Source organism: Protomyctophum parallelum (assembly GCF_964188405.1).
Source record: "Protomyctophum parallelum genome assembly, chromosome: 14".
Classification (NCBI taxonomy): Eukaryota; Metazoa; Chordata; class Actinopteri; order Myctophiformes; family Myctophidae; genus Protomyctophum; species Protomyctophum parallelum.
In genome coordinates, this window is record NC_139709.1 from 23,817,872 (window position 1) to 23,836,970 (window position 19,099).

At 43.2% G+C, this 19,099-nt stretch overlaps 1 protein-coding gene across 3 annotated transcripts; it reads right to left on the bottom strand.

Annotated features, from left to right (window-relative positions):
• Positions 1-369: 369 nt before the first annotated feature.
• On the bottom strand, positions 370-12,531 carry rwdd3 (RWD domain containing 3). Of its 3 annotated transcripts, none has more exons than XM_083782392.1 (5): positions 12,368-12,531; positions 7,168-7,403; positions 2,875-3,093; positions 2,035-2,153; positions 370-1,861 (listed from the first exon to the last, which is right to left on the bottom strand). In XM_083782392.1, the coding sequence occupies exons 1-5, from the start codon at positions 12,450-12,452 to the stop codon at positions 1,723-1,725; spliced, it is 798 nt and encodes a 265-aa protein (XP_083638518.1). In that variant the 5' UTR covers positions 12,453-12,531; the 3' UTR covers positions 370-1,722. The 3 variants fall into 3 exon arrangements, with proteins under 3 accessions (XP_083638518.1, XP_083638519.1, XP_083638517.1); XM_083782393.1 differs by having other exon boundaries at positions 370-1,853; positions 2,875-3,096; XM_083782391.1 differs by having other exon boundaries at positions 2,875-3,096.
• Positions 12,532-19,099: the final 6,568 nt, after the last annotated feature.

Consider the following 19,099-nt stretch of genomic DNA (forward strand, 5'->3'; position numbering starts at 1 on the left):
TGTACAACATCAGCTGATAATCACATTACATGAACTAAACAATAGATCAATGCAAATTTTCTTCCTGTTCTGAGGAGCATTTGACATTCCTAAACAAACAAAGTTAGGTATTATTTTGTTTGTGAATATTACTGAGGCAGCATTGCAGGCATGGGTGCATGCAAACATGTCCTCCTGCACAATACACCAAATAGATCCACCCAGGAGAGAACTCTGTCACATTCTGACCGAGTGTGGATAGTGCTTGCCAAAAGGCACTGGTTGAATAGGCAAAAAAATTGAATATTACTGAAAATTGCCAGTCCTTGCTGCAGAGATGACGTACGGTTTAACTTTTTTATTCACCTTGTTACAGAGTGCAGTCACTGCAGTGATCAAAATTAAATAAAAGTATTTACAAGACTAACTGGATTTGACGTTGAGTCTCTCCACCTCAACAGTGTTTCATTTACTGCATGGCAGTGGCAGTCTCTCTACTTTTATAGGCTAAGCCCCTCCAACTGGACCATACCAAACCTGAATTGATTTCACAATTATCAATGTCCAGAGACATCATAATTCATAATACACATTTAAAGTCTCACATTTTTCCCAACGAAAATATCCACATAGTAATATAAACATTTTTACATAATTAGAGTACTCAATTCGACACCATACACAAAACCAATGTTGGTATGTTCCCTAATCCCTACACTGGAGCAAACAATCAGTCAATTAGGGAAACTCACGCCCCCGGTGTCAGGTGATCAATAAGAAGGGGATAATAATTGAAAGAATTAAAACAAATAAAAACAATAACAAACAATATGTCTTATAGTGCATAAAAACAAAAACAATCATAACAGAGTCAGACACATCATGTATAACATCAACTCAAGGTCCAGGACCAAATCATAGAAACAACATTGTGCATGTGATACACATTAGCCTGCCCTATGCACATTCCTTTCCTTGGCGCCAAGCCAAACTACAAAGTAGTAGGCTACAACGTCTAATAGAAAAAGGGGGCACAACTCACTGAATTTACTTCATTAACGTAACAACGTTTTGAGTCTTCTTCGTCACATGATCGAACCTTGTTACACCAGGGGCCAAGGGGTTTTTTGGGCCAAAGGAGTTGAGAGATTAAACAATTTCATAGATAGCGTCATGTTTTTCCATTTGTTTACACATTATCTTTGTTAAAGTGTGTATTTTCAGGCACTTAAGCACTAAACCCCTAGCCTGGTAAAACCACTACCCCTGCTGGACAACATTTGCATTATGCCAGCAGGGATAGTCTGGGAACTCTCAGGCAGAGATGATGTACACCGGTCCAATTCTGGCCGGAGCGATATGCGGCTGTATGAGGCCGCTAGAGGCAGGATCAAAGCGAGACTTATGACATATTGAAGCGCTATTGAAGCGCTGCCACAGCGAAAATGTAAACACAACCTAACAAGACTACAACTCGAAATTATTATAGAGATATCAAATATTTGTCCCGCTGCTTCCATCGTTTCTGCTTGAGAGATCCCAGATGCAGGCAGGAGGAGGGAACTGGTGAACTCAATACTGCCGCAATCTGGCGAAGTCAGGTTACTAAAACCCTGCATACGTAGTAAACTTGACTCTTGGATCTGTACCAGGTCTGCTCGTTTGTCCCTCCACCAAATCTCTTCACCGACAATAGCAGATCTACAAGTTCACATGTCACGCCGAGTGTTGTTAAATTTAACATTAAACAACAGTCATGTCAATGTTGTTGTCAGTTAGTGAAGACAGGATCTGTTGCTGGACATCAGGCATGTTGAGTTCCTGGAAGACTGCTTCCAACTCTGACAATGACTGGTAGTCTTTCACTATGAAACCTGATGGACTGACAGAGAGACAGAAAGAGATACATTAAAAACTCCAGTGTTGTTGTACCGTGATTCTGATGTGGATTATATGGCATTTGGAGGTGGCGATTCTCAGTTCTGATTAAAGTGTTTCAGAATATCTAGTATCACAGCCACAGCAGACAAAAAATATATATATAATAATACACACCCATGTCTATAGGGGGAGAAAGAGGGGCTTTCACAGAGAACCTTCATCATCCTCTCCTTACACTTCTTTCCTGAAGAATCTACATCCACCTTCACTGTCTTCAAGAGGTGGCAAAACTCCTACACAGAGACATAGCAGTGAAATTGGGATTAATTCCCATTAATACTAATTTAAAAGTATCACTGCTGCAGTATAATCAACATTCACAACAGCCATGTTTTTAATAATTCAAATTAAAACAAAAGGAAACACTCAAAATGCCACAATGATAGTTTTTTGTTTGTTTTCCCAGTGCATTCAGGACAAACATGTTTTGACCAAAAACTATGGATTCTTCCAGCAAACTAATAATGTTGTATAATGTTTCGAAAGGCACTCCAAAGTCTGCTCTAAAGAGTAGAACAAAACAAATGCATGCCATGTACCAGTAAACAATCAGTATGACACAAATTACTCAATGCAGTATTTTTTCATTAATTGGGTCATGTAATTGCATTGCCATTCTAAAGTTGCTGTACATGATTCTGCAAACCAATATACATATATCCCGTGAAGTATTTTCGGTTTTTGACCACAGTTTGTGCACTACTGGTCAAAGGCACACTAAGCGCCCTATTTTCGCCAGTGCCTTACCCCGGGCCCTTACCCCTAAACGTCTTTGCCTTTAATTACTATTTAAAAAAACATTTTAAAATTGTTCAACTAGCTGTCATTGTGAGCTTGTAGGTCGGCTATTTGAATGTTTTTCAAAATAGTAAAAAAAAGTTAAAGATAAGGGTGTAAGGCTCTGACTAAAATAGGGCCCTATAAATGCCCACCCGGTCTACAGTACCACTGTACCTTGATGTCAGACCTGGTTCCCTGTAGTATGATAAGTATATGTCGTCCGAGCAGCAACCTCCCAGTCAGCTGCAGCTGTTGACTCCAGCGTTCCAGCAGTTTGACGTAGCGTCCTCTAGAGCGCATGTGGTCCAGGGATAATACTGTTGTCCACTCCTCGCCTCCTCTCTCCTTTACACGCTCCTCCTCCTCTACGCATCCCTCGGTCACCTCCCCAGACTGCTGTAAAAGAGTTTAAATGGTGCATTTATATAGCGCCTTTATCCAAGGCGCATAAATTGTGCATTACATTCACCCATTCACACACACATTCATACACCGATGGCAGCGGAAACCATGCAAGGCACCAACCAGCACATCAGGAGCAATTAGGGGTTCATTGTCTTGCTCAAGGACACTTCGACTCATTCATACTCCTATTTTAGAGCCGAATAAAAGTCGGTTCGGCTCTGTAGAGCCTACAATGTGATGTCATTTGAGGTTCGGGGGGGCGGGTACCGTCCTAAAGTCGGTATGAATCGGCCCTAACTCTGGGGGAGCCTGGGTTCGAACTGGCAACCTTGCGATTACCATCCGGCCACTCTACCCCTGAGCCACCGCCGCCCGTTTACACGCAGACCACCTTGTTTAATTATTATTCTAGGCCTCGACTGCTAATCCAGCTTGACAGCGTGTTGCGGGTTCGACTCTCGATCCCGACAACCTTTGCTCACTCCACATCTCTCTCTCCCCATTTCCTGTCAGCTTATTGTACATATCAAATAAAGGCAGAGAAAGCCCCCAAAAAGATGTATTATCCTCAGAGGCTTTCATGCTTTATTGATGAATAGTACAGTAAAGTGACCAGAAAGAGATGGTAAAGATTTGATGTTATACAGATATACACTTGCGTGCATGTGCATTTACTGGTAGAGCCACCAGGGTGCGATGAAAGACTGTTTTTCAATGTTTGTTTTCCCAAGGAAATATTTGACTTGAGTTGTAGTGTTGTCAACCTAATAATAACTAGAACTGCACTCTGTCGAGTGCATACTTGCTTGTTGCACACTAGTAGGTCATAAATGGCCAACTAGTGCGCAAGCAGAGCGCGCAAGTCCTTTCGACCGCTGTAAACTGTCAAATCTCAGTATCTCTGTGAAGGAACGTTTGAAATGATTAATGTTTAGATGTAACTATTTGCTACCTACCTACTTTATGCATATAAACACCTAGTATTATTAAGTATGGTTCAAGTTTCTATCTATATAAGAAATACTGTTTTATCGTTGTAGATATATTCTGGATCCCTTTTTAGTTTTTCAGAGACAAATAAATCATTGATATGTGTTGATATCCCCCAGCTGTTCCGCCATTTGATGTTTATGCAAGAAAACAGCAAATCTGTGCCTGGTTTGCTGGGACCAAATGACCACAAATGACCATATTTCTTACGTCATCATTAAGAGCTAGTCATACATATACACAACACGTACTCTGGTCCCAGCAGATCAGGCACAATTTGCTATTTTATTTTTACTGATTATGTATATAGTATACGTATGACTAGCTCTAAATGATGACGTAAGAAATATATATAGTGCCCAGGCCGTAGCGTAACGGTCTGGGCACCGGACTGGTAATCCAGTCGCAGTGTGCCGCGGGTTCGACTCCCGGACCCGACACGGCCTTTACTGCATGTCATCCCCCCATCTCTCTCCCGTTTCCTGTCAGCCTACTGTCTGTCCCTTCAAAAATCAATAAAAGGCGTAAGCCGCAAAAAAATATCTTAAAAAATATATATATACATATATATAGTATATATATAGTATATAGGCATATACTATATACGTATACATATATACTGTATAAAGTGTGTAGTTGTAAGTTGATTAGCGGTATACTGTGGTTACTTTGCGCCAAAAACCATGACAGCTGTTCCGCCATTTGATGTTTATGCAAGAAAACAGCAAATCTGTGCCTGGTTTGCTGGGACCAAATGACCACAAATGACCATATTTCTTACGTCATCATTAAGAGCTAGTCATACATATACACACCACGTACTCTGGTCCCAGCAGATCAGGCACAATTTGCTATTTTATTTTTACTGATTATGTATATAGTATACGTATGACTAGCTCTAAATGATGACGTAAGAAATATATATAGTATATATATGGTATATAGGCATATACTATATACGTATACATATATACTCTATACTCTATACTGTATAAAGTGTGTAGTTGTAAGTTGATTAGCGGTATACTGTGGTTACTTTGCGCCAAAAACCGTGACAGCTGTCCCGCCATTTGATGTTTATGCAAGAAAACAGCAAATCTGTGCCTGGTTTGCTGGGACCAAATGACCACAAATGACCATATTTCTTACGTCATCATTAAGAGCTAGTCATACATATACACACCACGTACTCTGGTCCCAGCAGATCAAGCACAATTTGCTATTTTATTTTTACTGATTATGTATATAGTATACGTATGACTAGCTCTAAATGATGACGTAAGAAATATATATAGTATATAGTATATAGGCATATACTATATACGTATACATATATACTCTATACTCTATACTGTATAAAGTGTGTAGTTGTAAATTGATTAGCGGTATACTGTGGTTACTTTGCGCCAAAAAACCGTGACAGCTGTTCCGCCATTTGATGTTTATGCAAGAAAACAGCAAATCTGTGCCTGGTTTGCTGGGACCAAATGACCACAAATGACCATATTTCTTACGTCATCATTAAGAGCTACTCATACATATACACACCACGTACAGTACTCTGGTCCCAGCAGATCAGGCACAATTTGCTATTTTATTTTTACTGATTATGTATATAGTATACATATGACTAGCTCTAAATGATGACGTAAGAAATATATATAGTATATATATAGTATATAGGCATATAATATATACGTATACATATATACTCTATACTCTATACTGTATAAAGTGTGTAGTTGTAAGTTGATTAGCGGTATACTGTGGTTACTTTGCGCCAAAAACCGTGACAGCTGTTCCACCATTTGATGTTTATGCAAGAAAACAGCAAATCTGTGCCTGGTTTGCTGGGACCAAATGACCACAAATGACCATATTTCTTACGTCATCATTAAGAGCTAGTCATACATATACACACACCACGTACTCTGGTCCCAGCAGATCAGGCACAATTTGCTATTTTTATTTTTACTGATTATGTATATAGTATACGTATGACTAGCTCTAAATGATGACGTAAGAGATATGGTCATTTGTGGTCATTTGGTCCCAGCAAAACAGGCACAGATTTGATGTTTTTCTGCATAAACATCGAATGGCGGAACAGCTGTCACGACGGAGGAGACCAGGCGAAAACATTACTTGCGCGCTCTGCTTGCGCAAGTAATAATAACTGCAATAATAATAACATAACATTCAACAACATTCCCAAACACATGTAGGCTCTCTACCTGTGCTCAAATGAGCATGAGGGCACAATCAAAATAAAAAACAAAGATCAGACCGAATCGGCTCCCTCCATTGGCTCCTGGTCGCTGCCCGCACAGAGTACAAAACTCTGATGCTGGTATTCAAAACAACCAAGGTATGGTACCACCATATCTTGCAAGTATGATCGCATGCTACAAATCCTCTTGAGCGCTCAGAATAGCTGGAAGTACCTTCGCTAAAAACGCCTCGACAACGCTCCACACGTCCCAAACTCTTCTCCCTTCTGGCTCCAAAACTATGGAATGCACTTCCCATTACAATCAGAACTGCAGATTCACTCCCAATCTTTCGCTGCAGAAGACGCACCTCTTCAGACTCCATCTTAGCTCACAGCACTTGCCGTAGTACTTGCCCTGGCCGACCTCCTACAGGCGGATGCACAGCCTCAATTTATGTAACTTAAATAGCACTTTATGTAGACATAGCACTCTATACTGTATACACATAGTTTCCTTAGATAGATATTCGACTGTTTTTATGTTTTGATGTATTGCCAAGGTTTATTTTGTTAAATCGCTCTGGATTAAGAGCGTCTGCTAAATGCCTAAATTGGAAATTGGAATTGTCTGACAGAGCAAAGTTGACAGTGGCTCACGCACGCATTGCACGCACGCATGCACGCACAGCTTGTAGATCTGTTCTTTTGGGCACATAGAGACACGACGGAGACACCAGCGCAAAATGAACCAAAATGCAACAACCAGTATGCGTTCAGTTGGCGTAGCATCTGAAAATGTTTTGTGCCAGGAGAGTATAATAAATTGTCACTGTAACATTAATGATAGATAGTCGTTTTACCTGTAACCAGTCAACCAGTTGATGGATCATTGGTTCCTCAGGTAAGGTGGCGGCTTGTTCCAGAAGTTTCTGTCTGACGTGTTGACAGCGCCCCCTGGATAGGAGTGGAGAAGACACTGAGATGTCAGGAGTGCAGGAAGGGTAGTGGGGGGGCATGCGGAACACCAGGCTCAACTCCACTTCTCTCTGTGCTGCTCCAACTGTTGTATTGATCTGTATCACCAGCCCGTCCTCAGCTAGAAGAAACAAAGCACAACAGTCAATAAATCCTATTAAACGTCCATTCAGGCGTGCGCCTCACAAGTCACACCTAGACTTTCAGGCAATTCTGCTAGTTTTTGGTTTGTTTCATGACATCACTTCCAATTTCACTTGTTTGTACTGTATCTTGTATGAGCTCTCTCCTCATTGGACTGGTATCCCGACTTGAAAATATAATATATAATTTCTGTTTTGCTAGAGTGACAGGGAGACCTTATACTACAAACACTACACTATTACTAAGCAATGATTATTATCCCCCTTTAATCAACAAATTAAAGGGCGTTGACGTTGAGCTATGCTGATCCACTGCCTTTACTGAAACAAAAAATAAATGTATTCATTGTGTCCACCATGGGCGGGCACCACCCTACAATTGTGAGCTGCTTCCATCCATCTTTACCGCTTATCCGTAGTCGGGTCGCGGGGGCAACAGCTCCACCAGAGAGCTCCAGACTTTTCTCTCCAGAGCAACATTAGTGATTTCCTCCTGGGGGATCCCGAGACGTTCCAAGGCCAGTGAGTCGATGTAATCCCTCCATCTGCGGCTTGGTCTGCCCCGGGGTCTCCTCCCAGTGGGATGTGCATCGAGGACCTCCCTAGGGAGACGCTCGAGAGGCATTCTAACCAGATGCCCGAACCACCTAAGCTGGCTCCTTTCCAGGCGAAGAAGCAGCGGCTCAACTCCAAGTCTCTCCCGCGTGTCTGAACTTCTCACCCTATCTCTAAGGGAGATGTCAGCCACCCGTTGGAGAAAACTCATTTCGGCCGATTGTATTCGCGACCTTATTCTTTCGGTCATGACCCACACTTCATGAGTCATGACCATATGTGAGAGTAGGAACGAAGATTGCTCGGTAGACAGAGAGTTTTGCTTTCTGGCTCAACTCTCTTTTCGTGCGGTACAGCGACTGCAATACCGCCCCTGCCGCTCCGATTCTCCAGCTGATCTCCTTCTCCGTCCTCCCTCGGCCCTCACTCGTGAATAAGACCCTGAGATACTTAAACTCCTTCACCTGGGGTAATGCCTCATTCCCTACATGGACTGCACAATCCACCGGTTACCTGCTGAGAAGATGATGTGAGCTGCTTCCTCCCCCGGATAAAACTAGGTCACTTAGGTCAACAGATCAGGGGCTCCTCGGTGCCGTGTCATTAGTCAGAAGGTTCATTGTTCCGAAATTACTATCCCTATCTCTAACCCTAACCTAAACCTAACCGCAAGCACGGGAGCAAACCTAAACCTAACCGCAAGCACGGGAGCAGTGCATGTTCGGACTAACGGGACTTCGGATCTATGGTCAGTTTCCGGCTCCTCAAGGTTCAATGCACCAAGCTAAAGTTAAAAGGTGACCAAACCTTTTCGGTCGCCACTCCAAATCTGTAAAACAATTCCTACCCTTAATTATTAGGTCTGCAAGCATCCTCATTGGACACTGTTTAATGTTTACCAGAAGCCTTTATTTTATTGTATTTGATGCCGTTATTTTATTGTATTTCGTTAGCCTCATAGGATAAATGCATAAGTCATTTTTTATGATTTTCGGATAATAAGGAAAAACACATTTTCTCGCAAGTATGTAAGAGTTTTTAATGCAGATTTTTACAATGGTTTCCTGAGGGGTTAACAAAATGTTTTTTACAAAAAGATAAACATGAGAGTCATTCCATAACAAAAAAAAGTGACTTAGGCCATTTTCAAGAAAATAATCTGTGACTTAGGCATTTTTTAATACATGTCTACTAAACACCTGGGGGTCTATTAGAGTGATGTTAACTCCATACTAAACACCTGGGGGTCTATTAGAGTAATGTTAACTCCATACTAAACACCTGGGGGTCTATTAGAGTGATGTTAACTCCATACTAAACACCTGGGGGTCTATTAGAGTGATGTTAACTCCATACTAAACACCTGGGGGTCTATTAGAGTGATGTTACCATACTAAACACCTGGGGGTCTATTAGAGTAATGTTAACTCAATACTAAACACCTGGGGGTCTATTAGAGTAATGTTAACTCCATACTAAACACCTGGGGGTCTATTAGAGTGATGTTAACTCCATACTAAACACCTGGGGGTCTATTAGAGTGATGTTAACTCCATACTAAACACCTGGGGGTCTATTAGAGTGATGTTAACTCCATACTAAACACCTGGGGGTCTATTAGAGTGATGTTAACTCCATACTAAACACCTGGGGGTCTATTAGAGTGATGTTAACTCCATACTAAACACCTGGGGGTCTATTAGAGTGATGTTAACTCCATACTAAACACCTGGGGGTCTATTAGAGTGATGTTAACTCCATACTAAACACCTGGGGGTCTATTAGAGTAATGTTAACTCCATACTAAACACCTGGGGGTCTGTTAGAGTAATGTTAACTCCATACAGAACACCTGGGGGTCTATTAGAGTGATGTTAACTCCATACTAAACACCTGGGGGTCTATTAGAGTAATGTTAACTCCATACTAAACACCTGGGGGTCTGTTAGAGTAATGTTAACTCCATACAGAACACCTGGGGGTCTATTAGAGTGATGTTAACTCCATACTAAACACCTGGGGGTCTATTAGAGTAATGTTAACTCCATACTAAACACCTGGGGGTCTATTAGAGTAATGTTAACTCCATACTAAACACCTGGGGGTCTGTTAGAGTAATGTTAACTCCATACAGAACACCTGGGGGTCTATTAGAGTGATGTTAACTCCATACTAAACACCTGGGGGTCTGTTAGAGTAATGTTAACTCCATACAGAACACCTGGGGGTATATTAGAGTGATGTTAACTCCATACTAAACACCTGGGGGTCTGTTAGAGTAATGTTAACTCCATACAGAACACCTGGGGGTCTATTAGAGTAATGTTAACTCCATACAGAACACCTGGGGGTCTATTAGAGTGATGTTAACTCCATACTAAACACCTGGGGGTCTATTAGAGTAATGTTAACTCCATACTAAACACCTGGGGGTCTGTTAGAGTAATGTTAACTCCATACAGAACACCTGGGGGTCTATTAGAGTGATGTTAACTCCATACTAAACACCTGGGGGTCTATTAGAGTAATGTTAACTCCATACTAAACACCTTGGGGTCTGTTAGAGTAATGTTAACTCCATACAGAACACCTGGGGGTCTATTAGAGTGATGTTAACTCCATACTAAACACCTGGGGGTCTGTTAGAGTAATGTTAACTCCATACTAAACACCTGGGGGTCTGTTAGAGTAATGTTAACTCCATACAGAACACCTGGGGGTCTATTAGAGTGATGTTAACTCCATACTAAACACCTGGGGGTCTATTAGAGTGATGTTAACTCCATACTAAACACCTGGGGGTCTGTTAGAGTAATGTTAACTCCATACAGAACACCTGGGGGTCTATTAGAGTAATGTTAACTCCATACTAAACACCTGGGGGTCTGTTAGAGTAATGTTAACTCCATACTAAACACCTGGGGGTCTGTTAGAGTAATGTTAACTCCATACAGAACACCTGGGGGTCTATTAGAGTGATGTTAACTCCATACTAAACACCTGGGGGTCTATTAGAGTGATGTTAACTCCATACTAAACACCTGGGGGTCTATTAGAGTGATGTTAACTCCATACTAAACACCTGGGGGTCTATTAGAGTAATGTTAACTCCATACTAAACACCTGGGGGTCTATTAGAGTAATGTTAACTCCATACTAAACACCTGGGGGTCTATTAGAGTGATGTTAACTCCATACTAAACACCTGGGGGTCTGTTAGAGTAATGTTAACTCCATACTAAACACCTGGGGGTCTGTTAGAGTAATGTTAACTACATACTAAACACCTGGGGGTCTATTAGAGTGATGTTAACTCCATACTAAACACCTGGGGTCTATTAGAGTAATGTTAACTCCATACAGAACACCTGGGGGTCTATTAGAATAATGTTAACTCCATACTAAACACCTGGGGGTCTATTAGAGTAATGTTAACTCCATACTAAACACCTGGGGGTCTGTTAGAGTAATGTTAACTCCATACTAAACACCTGGGGGTCTATTAGAGTAACTGTTGTTTGCTGTGTATGCAATGTAAAAATGCCCAAGTCACACAAAGTGAGTTAGGCGGCAACGTAAAAATGCTCAAATCACACAAGTGACTTAGGCAGATCATCATTTTTGAAGATTGTGAGCTTTGTGATTGGCTGAGGACATAGGCGATGATCCAGAACGATGCAGCAGCCCCAGGAGATCACCTGTATGCAGAAATCTCAATTTCGCCAAAAAATGACTTAGGCATTTATCCTATGAGGCTAACGATTTGTTGCCCTTGCCTACCTTGATGTGATATGTGATGTTTTTGCATAATGTGTTTATATTTGTGCAATGTGTAGATATTTAGTTTTTTCCATTGTTGAACAGCACTTGGCCGTTGGCTGTTTTTAAATGTGCTTTAAATAAAATTGACTGAAATGTATAAATTGTTATTTTATGAATACATTTGTTTTGGGGTATTTGCTTTTCAGTTTTCATCCTAATTTGTTTAAATTATAGTGAAATGTAGCTCAGCTCATGCATGCATGCAGTTGCAGCATAATGAAGCTGCCAAGATTATTCACATATATATATTCATATATGTGTTGTTTTAGCATTTCTTTGAGCGTAACACTTCACATACCAGAGAGATCTGGGAACAACTAGAAAAATAGAGTTGAAAAATAATAACATTATGCACTTAAGAGAGCGTGTGTGTGTGTGTGTGTGTGTGTGTGTGTGTGTGTGTGTGTGTGTGTGTGAGTGAGTGAGTGAGTGAGTGAGTGAGTGAGTGAGAGAGAGAGAGAGAGAGAGAGAGAGAGAGAGAGAGAGAGCACAAATAATCATGCAAACGTGTTTGTTTACATGAGTGTTTGTGTGAACACTGATGACAATCTGCATAAGTCCTCACCGGACTGTTGTAAGAGCTGGTACTCCCCCTCTCCACAGTAAATGGAGGCTAAAACTGAGGCTTCTTCTAAGGCCGCTTCAGACATTATCAAACTATCCGTTATTATGTAGAATAATTTTAAAAGTTATATTTATTACACACGATACGGCCAAGTAGCTACCATTTTTCCACTCGTGCACCGTCTTTAAATTCCGACAAGGGACGCGAACGGAAATATTTGAGCAGCGTCTAGTGAGCTAATCTAGTGAGCTAATTTAAGACTTCCGGTGGACGATCTCTTCAAAATAAGAGTACCCTCTAGAGTATTGAAAAAAAGTTTAATTTGCACATTAAAACTACAAATTAAGCATTTAAATGATGCTATATGATGCTATAAGACACACATTATGTTTCTGTGTAAGAATAAGTAATTAAATCCTTATAATAATAATAATAAAGTTATCTAAATGGATAAATGCTATTCACTGGAGTGCATGGACTTTATAAAGTGGACACTGGACAAAAGACGGCTCCGCAAGGCAACTATCTGGACATACCCACGCGTTCGGGGAGATGTCCTGTACCACACCCCACTCTCCGCTAAGCGGGAGAGGTGTAAAATTCACAGCAGCAGACCTTCTACTGGGGTCAATGCTGACAAAAAGTACCGTTTCCGGACCCAGAATGGACACTGGACAAAGAGGCCTCCGCGAGGCAACTATCTGGACATACCCACACGTTCGGGGAGATGTCCTCTACCACACCACACTCTCCGCTAAGCGGGAGAGGTGTAAAATTCACAGCAGCAGACCTTCTACTGGGGTCAATGCTGACAAAAAGTACCGTTTCCGGACCCAGAATGGACACTGGACAAAGAGGCCTCCGCGAGGCAACTATCTGGACATACCCACACGTTCGGGGAGATGTCCTCTACCACACCACACTCTCCGCTAAGCGGGAGAGGTGTAAAATTCACAGCAGCAGACCTTCTACTGGGGTCAAGGCTGACAAAAAGTACCGTTTCCGGACCCAGAATGGACACTGGACAAAGAGGCCTCCGCGAGGCAACTATCTGGACATACCCACACGTTCGGGGAGATGTCCTCTACCACACCACACTCTCCGCTAAGCGGGAGAGGTGTAAAATTCACAGCAGCAGACCTTCTACTGGGGTCAAGGCTGACAAAAAGTACCGTTTCAGGACCCAGAATGGACACTGGACAAAAGACGGCTCCGCGAGGCAACTATCTGGACATACCCACGCGTTCGGGGAGATGTCCTGTACCACACCCCACTCTCCGCTAAGCGGGAGAGGTGTAAAATTCACAGCAGCAGACCTTCTACTGTGGTCAACGCTGAAAAAAGTACCGTTTCCGGACCCAGAATGGACACTGGACAAAGAGGCCTCCGCGAGGCAACTATCTGGACATACCCACGCGTTCGGGGAGATGTCCTCTACCACACCACACTCTCCGCTAAGCGGGAGAGGTGTAAAATTCACAGCAGCAGACCTTCTACTGGGGTCAATGCTGACAAAAAGTACCGTTTCCGGACCCAGAATGGACACTGGACAAAGAGGCCTCCGCGAGGCAACTATCTGGACATACCCACGTGTTCGGGGAGATGTCCTCTACCACACCCCACTCTCCGCTAAGCGAGAGAGGTGTAAAATTCACAGCAGCAGACCTTCTACTGGGGTCAACGCTCAAAAAAGTGCTGTGCCTTGGGGCATTGACATGAAATCACTTTCTCTACGCAAGCTAAGTCAGGTCAAGGAGTTACCTCTAGCTTTGGAATGGGTGTCACTTGTGTGCGTTGATTGCATCTGTCTGTGCATTTATGCATTTGTTTGTCCTGACGAAACTTGATTATTTCTCGACTGTTTATTTTCTCGTATGACACGACATAGAAACTACTTGTGACTACTGTCTTTGTGTGCTGTCGAGCGGATGTTCTTTGCATCAGCTCAAAGGTATAGCCTGCTGTGTCATTCGATTAATTTGTCCAGATATGCCATTTATGATCTTTAAGGATGTACAATGACGCATATGGTGGCCTGTCGAAAAATACACACATACTGGTCAAAGCATACTCATTTTGGTGGTACAGACAGGATAAATTGAACGTTTTTGGAATTTTTGTGCCAGCTCTTAACAGGAGAAGTAAGGTCTGTGGGCTGTTAATTACTTCATATGTTGATAAGCTCTTTTCCTGCTGACATGTTTCACATTGTTCAGATTGAGCAGGTAATATTTGTGCAATAGTGTCTAAGATGCCTTTTTGTGACACGTCAAGTGGCTGCACTATGAATTGTGACATGTTCTTTGTAGATGGTAAGGCCTTGTCACCACATTGAGTACAACTATACAGACTAAGACTTTTCAGGCAAAGCAGGTCATCTCCAAGGAAAGGAGACCGAAGTGTGTATTCTACAAATCTATTTAATATGGTGCATACTTCTGTCCTAGAACATTTCTGAGACACTAATGACACTGATGTGTTGGCTAGATTGAATTTCTCAAGTTTCCGTCTAAATGTTGAGTCCTGCGCTGCTGCTTCTTCAAGCCGTGTGTGACATTTTTTGATAGCAGATGTCTGTTGTAGAAATGTTAGAATTGGTAATGGTATAGCTTCACACATATTGTCATTTAGACTTTCATTGCATAAAACCACATCATCATCATCTTCTTCCAAATTGTCCTCCGTTATTGTTCTGTTAATTGCTTTCAACTGTCCAGGCACAGAATGTACAGATGTCTGTATGTTTTGCTTGAACAACTGTGTGGACACCACACATACTCAACCAAACTACTAGTTTGTGTATAAAATCTAATGGGTCATTGTGCATTCCTAAGGCCAAGTAAGATGCTATTCACTAGTTGTTGAGTGACACCACAGATTGTTTTGCAATCAAATGTGTGACCTGGATTTTGAAAAAACGCTTGAATGAGAGCTGCTAAATTCCCCGGCATAGATGACAACTGAACCATCGAAGTAGGTGTCAATGGTTTCAATTTATCTTGTACTACTTGTAGATGCAGTATACCCACGCGTTCGGGGAGATGTCCTGTACCACACCCCACTCTCCGCTAAGTGGGAGAGGTGTAAAATTCACGGCAGCAGACCTTCTACTGAGGTCAACGCTCAAAAAAGTGCTGTGCCTTGGGGCATTGACAATTATTTAATTAACGAATTAAATAACCTTATTTTATTCTGAAGGCAACCGGATGTCTTAAATTAGCTAGCTCTCAGACAGGAAGTTCTAAATTAGCTCATAAGACGGAGCCAAATATCTGTCTGAGAGTGGAGCCTGCCTGGCAAATGACATGGGGGGTCCTTTTTGTGGGCTTGGCCGAAAGTGGGCGTTGCCAAAAGGTGGGCGTGGCCATGGCCGCCAGAAGTCTGTCAGATTTTGACAGCTTCAAATTAGTGTTAAACATAATATAACCCAATTGACTCCAGTCCTCTCTGTTTAATATATCTATAATGAAACTATATAAACTATGCATATACCATGAAGTGCTATGACTACTAGCTCTGGTCCATAGCTCTAATGCGTTTCATTTAGAGCTATGTTACTCTAAACTTCCCCGCTCGCATGAATGCAGACCAGCCTCTACTCTTTGGCGTAAATAAAAAGAACGTTTTTGCTACACATAAAAACAAAGGCGAGTTGTGTCATTAGAAAGCCTACTTTGGTAATTGGTTCTAGTTCTAGTGAACAGAAATAATAAATAAATAGACTTGGTAACCTAACTGTAGGGAGTGCAAACACATTAAAGAACCTGGGGGTTATCATCTATGAAAAGGCAACACAATGAGCAGAAAATAAAAATGAACCATGTAAATACAACAAATTGAGCAGAGCACTGCAGGGAGTTGAACCCCATTCCGGTAAACCAGAAGTACCACAACCAGTGCCTTGGTTTTTGTTTTGTTTTACGAGGTCCATTCGTTGAAATGTAAATTTTGCATTGCAACGGTAAAGTAATTTCACAATTGACATTGTAGGCAATAATTAATAACGGTATGGCACCAGGCCAAAGCCATGGGGATAGAGTATGTTTTGCACTCTGAGTGAGTGTGTGTGTGTGTGTGTGTCCGTCAGTTTGTTAACAGCTAATCTCCAGCACCATTAACCCGGTCGATGCCAAATTTTGCACACACACTCCCTGGATGCCAACGATGAACCTCTGTCCCAAATTTTCCAGAACGGCCTGTATAGCACCACACATTTTTGTATGCCCTCCGAGACTATGGACTTTCGCTTTTCCGCGATTTAACCTTTTTTCAAATCGTGAACAATGATGAAGAATCGCGCACTATAGCATGCCACTTAATGACCTTGGGGTCATCAAGGTCATTGATATTGATCAATAACCTTGAGCAGTATAAATGACCTTCAATAAGACTAGTAAATGACCTTGACCAGTATAAATGACCTTGACAAGTACAAATGACCTTGACCAGTATAAATGACCGTGACCAGTATATGACTGACCAGTATAAATTACCTTCATGAGACTAGTAAATGACCTTGACCAGTATAAATGACCTTTAGAAGACTAGTAAATGATCTTCACCAGTATAAATGACCTTTAGAAGACTAGTAAATGATCTTCACCAGTATAAATGACCTTGACCAGTATGCGGTCCGTGACCATGGACTATAGCCTTTTGCTTTTCCTTGATTTTCACCTTTAAAAAATCCTCAACAATGATGAAGAATCGCACACTATAGCGCGCCGCTCAATGACCTGAGACCATGGACCAATGAATGAAATACAACACATTGAGCAGGGCACTGCAGGGAGTTGAACCCCGTTCCGGTAAACCAGAAGTCCGACACCAGTGCCTTAGTTTTTGTGTTGTTGTTCATTTAAAGGTCCAGGTGTGCATACGCATGTGCCCCTGTGTGTGTAGGTGCATGTGTGCATGTGTGTGCACGCTTCAATGACCACTGTTGGACCCAATGGCGATCAAGGACCTCAGGGAGCCACCCATAATTCACAACGGTCACAGCGAACTCTGTTGCATCACAACTGGTGGCCAACAGTCGTAACCAACACCGCCACGACCCACAGGAGAATACCATCGCACAGTGGTATCAGACCAACCACAATCAGCCAGCCCTCAAACCAAACCCTTCGACCTAGAAGAACTCAAAACTGCAATGGGAAAGTTGAAACCCGGAAAAGCAGCAGGGATTGATGACATACTGGCAGAAATTATACAGCACCTGGAACCTAACGCAAAGACCTGGCTCGTGGGGATGCTGAACACATGCATGGCACAGAAAACCATCCCTTCTGTCTGGAGAAAAGCCAAAGTGGTTGCAATCCCCAAACCTGGCAAAGACCCATCATCCTCAAAGAGCTACCGACCCATTTCCCTCCTCTGCATCACCTACAAGAGAGGCTGCTACTCCAACGCCTCATACCACTCATAGACACCAAGCTGACTAAAGACCAAGCTGGTTTCCGTCCCGTCCTGTGCTGGACAGAGCTCAACCTCACCCAACACATTGAGGATGGGTTTGAGGGAAAACAAATAACTGGAGCAGCAACTGGAGGGCGAAGCAAGCACGCAGGCAGCTTGTGCCTGCCTGCGTGCCTGCCTGCCTTCCTCATGTGGAAGCTGCATGTTGAGTTTGTGTGTGTGTTTCTTTTTCTGTCTTTCTTTCTTAGGACGAAGATCAAGGTAGACGCCGTTGGAAGGCTCAACACAAGCCGATGCCCCTAGAGATCCATCCCAAAGCTTCCCTCAGGGAGTCCAGCAAGCCAGCTAGCCAGCAAGCCCGCCCAGTCAGCCAACGCAGCCAGCCAGCTCCGCCAGTCAGCCAGTGTAGAAAGTCAGGCTGCCAAGCCAGCGCACATCAGCCCTTGCAGTCAACCATTGTAGCCATACCAGCCTTGCTCAGTCAGCTCAGCCAGGCCTCTCTCGAGGCCTGGCTCTCTGTCTGCCTGGCCCGGTCTGCCCCGCCCTGCCTTGCAGCAACAGAACCAGCCTTGCTGGCAAGCCAGCCAGCTCAGAATACGAGCTCAGCAAGCCAGCGCAGCTGGCAAGCACGCAGTTAGTCTAAACCAGTTTCAGACTGGCAGGCCAAGGCAGACAGACAGGAAGACCGAGGCGCCTAGGCAGGCAGACAGGCCAGGAAGGCAACAAAGTGCAGGCAGGGGGACTGTCCGGCCTAAGGCTGCGCTGCAAGGGTTGGAGCCTGGCCAGCTCCTGCTGGTCTAGACTGAGTGGCTGTGGCTGCACAGTAAGGCTGCGGTAACCTAGTCTGGGCTTGCTGCTGCACTGGCTTGCTCAGCTCGCATTCTAAGCTGGCTGGCTTTCCAGAAAGGCTGGTTCTGTTGCTGCAAGGCAGGGCAGGGCAGACCGGGCCAGGCAGACAGAGAGCCAGGCCTCAAGAGAGGCCTGGCTGAGCTGACTGAGCAAGGCTGGTATGGCTGCAATGGCTGACTGCAAGGGCTGATATGCTCTGGCTTGGCAGCCTGACTTTCTACACTGGCTGACTGGCGGAGCTGACTGGCTGCGTTGGCTGACTGGGCAGGCTTGCTGGCTAGCTGGCTTGCTGTGCTCCCTGAGGGAAGCTTTGGGATGGATCTCTAGGGGCATCGGCTAGTGTTGAGCCTTCCTATGGCATCTACCTTGATCTCCGTCCTAAGAAAGAAAGACAGAAAAAGAAAGACACACAAACCCAACTATGCAGCTTCCACCTGAGGAACCGAGACGCGAGAAAAGAACTGA

Bases quoted from the DNA above. Each gene is read 5' to 3' on its own strand.
- rwdd3 (XM_083782391.1), bottom strand. From the start codon at position 12,452: ATGTCTGAAGCGGCCTTAGAAGAAGCCTCAGTTTTAGCCTCCATTTAC. The intron at 3,097-7,167 runs GTAAAACGACTA...ACTCTTTTACAG, and splicing joins AACTGGTTGACTGGTTACAG to CAGTCTGGGGAGGTGACCGA. The intron at 1,862-2,034 runs GTGTGTATTATT...TCTCTCTGTCAG, and splicing joins TTCTCCCCCTATAGACATGG to TCCATCAGGTTTCATAGTGA.